Consider the following 8,400-nt stretch of genomic DNA (forward strand, 5'->3'; position numbering starts at 1 on the left):
TTACTTGGAGAATGAGCTTGTGGTACTTGTAAGACCCTTTACAATCTGGACTCTGAAAAATTTCTCAAACTTTATTTTAGTCAGTACAACCCCCTACATCTCCTAAAGTATCTCCCCTTTTCACCTGTGCTTTTAATTTGTAATTCTCTGGCACATAATTGTATTCTTAAAGATCAAAGAATCACAAAGTATCAGAGCTAGAAGGCTCTTAAGAGATAATCCATACCTGGGTGGCTCAATGGCTAAGCATCTGCCTTTGGCTCAGGTCACGATCCCAGAGTCCTGGAATCGATTCCCACATCAGGCTTCCCCTCAGGAAGGCCTGCTTTTCCCTCAGCCTAGGTCTATGCCTCTCTCTGTGTGTCTCTCATGAATACATAAATAAGATCTTTAAAAAAAGAGAGAGAGAAAGAACAATAATCCAGCTTTGGTATTTTCTAAAGCATGTACCATAGAAGGTAAGAAAGATAATTTCAGATAGTGTTAGTATTGTATACCTTAATGACCATATTATTTTAATGGATATTAGAAAAATATAACAAGCATATCAAACTCAAGAATTCATGTATATTTTCACTTACGACATGGTTAAAGTAAACAGTCACAACTCAAGGGAGAAAAACTTTTAAGCTAAGAGTAGCAGAGCTGGATTCCCCTCAAGTCTAAATCCTCATTTTGCGCTCTTTTCATTGCCCTTAACAATCTACTGTCTGTATGACACCAAGGGATTAACACTCTTATATAATTGTTTCTTGATCACAATCTCATTTATCAAACCAACTGTAAACAGTGCTGCTCTCTTAAAGCACTAGTGTTCTTTCATAATAAGAGATCAATAATGCCTTGATTTTTGTGGTAAGATTGCTTCCAACCACTGAAGGAAATTCCACATCGGCTCAAACAAAACAATCATAACATATCCTAAAGCCAAACAATGTTTGGATTAATTGCCATTTGCATTATTCATATCACTATTTCCTCCCACAAATAAGGTATCAGGAGATGATACACCTATAAATCCTAAAAACTATGTACAGGGAATATAGGAAACTTGTACAGGTTAAACAACAAGGATCTTACTGGGCGCATGGGTGGTACAGTCAGTTAAGCATCCAACTCTTGGTTTCAGCTCAGGTTGTGATCTCAGGGTTTTAAGATCGAGCCCCATGTTCGGCTCTGTGCTCCGCACAAAGTCGGTTTAAGACTCTCTCTTCCTTTGCTCCTCCCTCTCGCTCATTCTCATTCTGATAAATCTTTAAAAAAAGAAATAACAGGGATCTTCGAAATTATACTATTACACAAACCTCTCATTTAATACAGAGGAAACCAAAACTCAGAGTGGTAAAAAGACTTGCCCAGAGTCATATGGTTAGCTAATGGCAGTACCAACTCTAGTCCTAGTTCACTCTTTGTGCTATTGCATGGACTCAATACAAACAGTAGGGAAATGTATTTGAATTCTTCCATTATACTAATACAAATCCTGCTTCAGGTAAGATGGGATTTGAAAAATATTTTCATTAAACAGAAATTTTGCTCATGATGGGTTCAAGCTAGAAGTTCAATTTGCTTTGTCTAATAATGCTGGTCTATCTTCCTGAGAAATCTACAGTATTCCAGTGTATAGGAGCTGCTGCTGCCCAATTGTTCTGGGTAGTGAACAAAAGAGGATTCTAATTCCAGGTAACTCTTCTCATTTTGTGTCCATTTCTGAACCCCTAGCTAGAAGGGCTAGCCAGGGGTTCTCAACAGTCTCATTCCAGTTTCCCTAGCTGCAACCATTCATGGTGGGCTGCAAAGTGTATGGTCTTTGAAGTCAAAGAACTTGCTGAATACCAGGTCTACCACTTAGGACATAAAATCAGACAAATTACTTCATCTCTCTGAGTCTGTTTCTCAACAAAGATATTCACCTCATAGGACTATCAAGAATATTAAATGAGATAATATAGATAGTGCAGGCAGAACCTCATCTTAGGATACAGTCAAATGAAAGGTTAAGAATAGAGTAGAAGCACATGTCTGGCTCAGTTGCGTTAAGACTCATGATCTTGGGGTTGTAAGTTCAAGCCCCATGTTGGGTGTAGAGATTACTTAAAAATAAAAATCTTGGGGATCCCTGGGTGGCTCAGCGGTTTAGCACCTGCCTTTGGCCCGGAGCACGATCCTGGAGTCCCGGGATTGAGTCCCGCGTCAGGCTCCTGGCATGGAGCCTGCTTCTCCCTCCTCCTGTGCCTCTGCCTCTCTCTCTCTCTCTATCAAAAATAAACAAATAAATCTTTTTAAAAAATTAAAAAATAAAAATAAAAATCTTGGGGCAGCCCAGGTGGCTCAGTGGTTTAGCGCCACCTTCAGCCCAGGGCCTGATCCTGGAGACCCAGGATCAAGTCCCATGTTGGGCTCCCTGCATGGAGCCTGTGTCTCTGCCTCTCTCTCTCTCGCTCTCTCTCTCTCTCTGTCTCTCACGAATAAATGAATAAAATCGTTAAAAATAAATAAATAAAAATATGCCAGTCTCTCAACTCTTGTGCCAAACGAACAAAAAATGCAGACAGCTGAAGCTGACTGATGCATATATGGAGAATCACCATAGTTTCTACTTCTTTTTTTTTTTAATTTTTATTTATTTATGATAGTCACAGAGAGAGAGAGAGGCAGAGACACAGGCAGAGGGAGAAGCAGGCTCCATGCACCGGGAGCCCGATGTGGGATTCGATCCCGGGTCTCCAGGATCGCGCCCTGGGCCAAAGGCAGGCGCCAAACCGCTGCGCCACCCAGGGATCCCCATAGTTTCTACTTCTATGCAGCTTGAAATTTTCAATTTTAGAAAGTTTTTTTTGTTATAAAACCTAACAAAAACAGACCAAAACAAAAAAACTAAGAAAAACTCTGTGTATCATGAATAAACTTCTCCCAAGAAACCAATGTCTCCATCTGAAACTTCTAAACACAAGATAATACCAGTCATTTCAGCCAAAAATAAAGTATTTTAAAATTACTTTCAACACAAAGCGTGTCTTATCTCTTTATTAAATAGTAACTACACAGTAGTATCTTATCTTTCTTTGGTTTATTATTCCTCCACCTAGTAAAAGAGCCCAGGGTATTTTTTCCTTTTTCACCTTTATACATTCTTGTCATATTTTTCATGACTAGCACTACAACTAGTTCTATATGTATATACATGTATGTATACCTAACACACATAACGTATAAATGCACGTATAACCAGGACTATTCCCATCATTACTGCTATTTCATCTACTATTTAACAGTGGACCCACTGGGTATACTTGACCTTTTAAAAAGCATGACAATAAATAAATAAATAAATAAATAAATAAATAAATAAATAACTAGCATGACTCATCTGAAGAGGTTTAAAAAAAAAAAAATCTCTCAATAACACATAACCTTCAAAATAGCAGCCAAAGTGACTGAGGAGAAAAGCTGTGAACTATAGTCCATATATACTGTAGTTTACACATAGATTTTTAATTTGTTAGCATATGATGCATTAGAGAACGTGAAAATATCAGCTGAAATTATTCAAGACAACCATAAACATCTTCAAATAAAGTTTGTAAGTAAATTACTACATAACTTTGGAAACTACAGTAGAGAGAACCTTAAAACATTTGAGCTTAAGACTTAACCTAACATACTATATCCTCATGTTGTTTCAAAATAAAAAATGTTTACTATACTACCATTTAAATACTCACATACTTTGCCTTTTCATTATTTTTTTTTTTTTTGCGTATACAGAGAGCAGTCTTCTCCAAATGTGTATCCAAAAGGATGAAAAAGGGAACAAACAACAAAAGAAAACTCAAAAGGGTAAAGAACCACGTTATATCAACTTCCCTATCAAATAGTACTACTAACCAAAAAGCAAATACAAAATATGTTCCATAACTTCACTTCAAATGGCACATTTGAAGGCAGTTTCTTTAATTAAGGTATGTTCTTTCAAACACACAGATCAGATTTAACTAATTCTCAAACTAAGTGGATTAAAATGTCCTTTTGCCCTCTTTTTTTTTTTTTTAAAGATTTTATTAATCTAACAGATAAAGCACAGAAGCAGCACAGGGAGAGGGAGAAGCTGGTTCCCAGCTCAGCAATGAACAGGGAGTCTGACATGGGGTTCTATCCCAGCACCCTGGGATCATGACCTGAGCAGAAGGCAGATGCTTAACCAACTGAGCCACCCAGGCAGTTGCCTTCTTTAAAGAAAAGAAGAGTAGTTTAAAAATAGCTCCACCTTCAGAAGCCTGGCAGGCTCAATCCCTAAAGGATGCAACTCTTGATCTCAGAGCTGTGAGCTAGAACCCCACGTTGGGTATGGAGCCTACTTAAAAAAAATTTTTTTTAAATAAAAAAATAGTTCCACCTGCTGAAGGATATACACAGTTGTTTGTGGTACTTTTTCAACTTTCATGTATATAGAATTAGAGGAAAATTAAATTGTAAATTTGGAAACCTTGCTCCCCAAAATACCCCCACTTCCAATTTACTTGACACTTTTTCTTCCTCTGGAGCATAAAACTGACTTCATTAGTTTATTCATCTTCAATCTGTTGTCAATATTTACTGAGTCTCAGCAATTAATTAGGTACTCTGGGAAGTTACAAAGGAAATATAGGGCCTAGTAACTACCCTGAGAGTTTATCCTTCATCTCCATAAAGGAGGAAAAATGTAGTTACTGAAAAAATATCTTTGCTAAGAATGTTACAGTCCATTGTGGAGCAGGGACTCCATTTTCAAGCCAGGTGCTTTGCACTAAGTAATGTAAGATAGTACCCACAAAATTAAACAGACTCCAAAAGTGGTCAAATCTGTTATTTATGGATTACATACGCTGCTACACATTTCTACTGCATGACAAAGGAAGCCTGCTCCTGTAAGTGGAGGTTTCCAAATGTCCCAAATGCATACAAAGAAAAGAGTCATGTACTCTATGAACTGGCCACTTTTTGCCACTTTCCCTAATAATAACATCCTATTTCTGCCACAAACCACTAACAAGGTTTTTGGTCACCAATATTAAGGTCTTACTTTGAGGGAACAACATCTATAACATATCCTAGAAAGACCAAACAGTAAATTTCAAAAAGCCCAACAGTTAAGAATCTTAGCTGCATCTACTAGAGAAATAGCTGAATAAAGACTAATAATGGATTATCTTTCTAGTCTTCAAGTTGTAGATGAGAAGTCATCTGTGGCCTCACATTTCTGTTGGCTCAGAAAATTTCCTTTCTCTTTGTATTTTGATTATGTTTTATTTTTCCTCTTGTGAATTGCTCTGTATGGAATACTAGAGCAGGTATCACAGTGCTGGGGGGTAGGGGGGAGTACTGCCAAGACTAGCAATTTTCTACGAATCAGTGGCCTTCCCATGATCATGAACACCTTAGACAACTGATGATACAATTTCCCAAACAAAACTGTATCAAGCAGCAGTTTCATTCTACTTGTCAACCTTTAGGTCTAATTCTATACACCTAAAATCCTGAAAAGAAAAAAGAAAAGAAAAGAAAAGAAAAGAAAAGAAAAGAAAAGAAAAGAAAAGAAAACCCCTACAACCCTACCAGATTTGCTCCCAAACTTTCAGAATTGTCAAATATGCCTGCAGCATTAAACCTAAAGAAGACACGTCACTTAGCTGAATCACATAAAGAACATCAAATCTAGATTTCAGTAAAAGGTATACTAAAATCATATTCAGACATCAGAAAGGCAAGATCCCACAATCCAATCACAAATACTGCATAGGTATTACCGCTTCGACTAGTGTCCCAACTTTTCAAGCTGTGGGACTCTATAAATTATTCGGAGTAATAGCTTAAACTTGAGATTCACTACAAACTGACCAAACGAAATTAAGGGGAAGAAAAGAAAAAAAAAAAAAAGACACACCTTAGTTTCAACACCCTATGGATACTAAGAATTCGCGAATTACAAAGGAATGGGGTAAAGACAGTAAATTCGGTATTGACTACAATACACGTCAGAACAGAACCCGAGTTACCTAAACAAACGTTACCTACTGCCAATAAACAGATCATTTCTTAACAGCTTAAGTACGCCAACCATTTTTTTTTTCATATTTAAAAGCGCTGCTGCCAACTGTCCAAGTCGAACAAATAGCCAAATTCTAAGCAGGTCTTCGGCGAGGAGCCACTGTGCTTAGAGCATCACACAAAAGACCGGAGCAAACATAAACACGCTCTGGGCCTTCGCAGGCGGCGGCCAGGAGCCAGGGTCTAAGTCTCAGACCCCGCACCAGCGAGCGAACGAGGGGTGGCAGTGGCGGTGGGGTCGTCTCGGAAGGCGCGGGGGAGCTGGTTAGGGACGCAGGGCAGGGGCGGGCGCCGCACAGAGGGAGACAGAGAAGCAGCGGGCCCGCGTCAGCGGCTCCCAAGGCCGGCAACACCCTCGGGCCCGCACCAGGCCTGGCCCTCCCGGCCCCGGCCCGCCTCCTCACCTCCCTCACGTCCTGCAGGCACTCGAGCACCGCCAGGTTGTTGCTCCAGGTGTGCTTGGGACACACACGGGTCACGTCCTCCCTGCAGGACTCTTCCTCCGCCAGCTTCCAGCCCCCGCCGGCCCCGCCGGGCCCCGCTCCGCCCCGCCGGGCCGGAGGCCCACCCGCCGGGAAAGGCGGCTGCGGCGGCTGAGGCGGTTGCTGCTGCTGCTGCTGCTGCTGTTGCTGCTGCTGCTGCTGGTGCTGGAGCTGAGATGACTGAGGAAGCTGGAGCAGGGGCTGACCGGCCGGCCCGCCGCCTCCAGGCTGCCCTACAAAGGACGGAAAGTTGGCCCCCGGGCCCTGGCCCTGGCCGTGGCCGCCCTGGCCCGTGAGTTTCTGGGCCCCGGCCGCCGCGAGCAGCAGCAGCTGCAGCGCCGCCGACAAGCGGAACATCCTCCGTACACGTCCACACGCCGCCATCTTGGGTCCGCGGCGAGCTCGACGCACCCGCCGGCGCCGCGTATTTAAATGAGGGGGCGGGGCCGAGGGCGGGGCCCGGCGGGGCCAGCTTGAGCCCCTCCCCGACCCGCGCAGACCCGGGAGCCCGGAGCAAAGCCCTGGAGCAGGCTGTGCTGGAAACGGCCCACGCCCTGGGCCCCGGAGGCTCTTTGCCCGGGGGCGATTGCTGGAGCTCCTTAGAAAGCCTGGGCTGGGCTGCTTTGCCTCATCCCTCGGTTGTCGTCACAGAAAAAAAAAAGAAGAGGAATTGGGATTGCCACAACCAAGATGGCTGGGAGAGGATGTCGTCTGTTCAGTGATGGGGCGGGGGGAGGGCAAAACCAAAAAACTTTGTGTGTAGAGATGAACTCTACACGATCAGGTGTATTCCGAAATCTAAGATCCTCTTCTTGCATCTCTCCCTGCTGCTCTGCACCTGCCTCAGAATCTTTCTTACCCAGGGAGGAAGGCAGCACTGAATGATGGTTAGGTTCCGGAATAAGAAAAGACCCAGTTATAATTCTTGCTGCCCTGCAGACTAGGCAAGTCCTTTAACTTTCTGGACCTCTCCCTTCTCGTCCCGTGAAAAAGTGGAGGAACTCTAAATTGTGAAGATTAGAAAAAATAATGAGCAAAGTGCCTAGCCCACAATAGAGAACTCCAAAAGTTATAGCCTATATTATTTATAAACTGGGAAGCCTTTTGTGCGGGAGTCCTGATTGTAGACCAGAACTTAACCTCGTGTTTAAAAGAGGAGAAGAAAATAAGAGAACTGGTCTTTGTGGTCTCAGGTTAAGTCTGTACCTTGGGGAGCTGTTTTTGGTGACCTGCATGCAGCGTCTTCAGCATGTTAGGCAGGGATTGGTTGTTTCACTTCACATCTGTGTCCCCTCTCTCTCCCTAGGAGAAGTGATACCTTCTCAAAGGTCTTCATATCCATTGCATCATTTGAACCTTGTATCAGGCCTCGGTTGGATTCTAATTCAACTGAGGAATGGCACAGTGATGGTAACCAATTCTGCACAGCAGGGTTAAATGACCTACCCAGAATGAACTCTGCCAGCCTGGGACTAGGATCTGTGTGGCTTCCCACTGCCCTTGTGCACTTTTGAGCAGATTCTCCCAATACCGCATGTTGAAGAATAAGGACAGCGAGGAGTATATAATCTCCAACTGGTGATCTGTGTTCAGAAATGCAACTTCTTCTGTCCTGACCTGCAAATGGGTAGTAAAGATAAGATCAGACATAACTAGAGTCTAAGAAGTCAGGTCAAGGGGGTGGGGCACCTGGGTGGCTCAGTCAGTTAAGCATGGGACTTTTGATTTCATCTCAGGTCATGATCTTGTGGGTTATGAGATCAAGCCCCATGTTGCACTCAAGCTCAGTCAGGAGTCTGCTTGAAGATTCTCTCCCTCTGCCCCTCCCACC

The 8,400-nt window shown here is 42.8% G+C and overlaps 1 protein-coding gene across 1 annotated transcript in view; it reads right to left on the reverse strand.

The window, feature by feature from the left end:
* Positions 1-6,980, reverse strand: part of GLG1 (golgi glycoprotein 1) — a 148,467-nt gene extending 141,487 nt beyond the window's left edge. The window contains exon 1 of the mRNA XM_077890457.1: positions 6,492-6,980. Within this exon, the coding sequence (XP_077746583.1) occupies positions 6,492-6,953 (462 nt within the window). The 5' untranslated portion in view covers positions 6,954-6,980. The remainder of the gene's footprint in view (positions 1-6,491) is intronic.
* Positions 6,981-8,400: the final 1,420 nt, after the last annotated feature.

The sequence above is a fragment of the Canis aureus genome, chromosome 3, assembly GCF_053574225.1.
Source record: "Canis aureus isolate CA01 chromosome 3, VMU_Caureus_v.1.0, whole genome shotgun sequence".
Classification (NCBI taxonomy): Eukaryota; Metazoa; Chordata; class Mammalia; order Carnivora; family Canidae; genus Canis; species Canis aureus.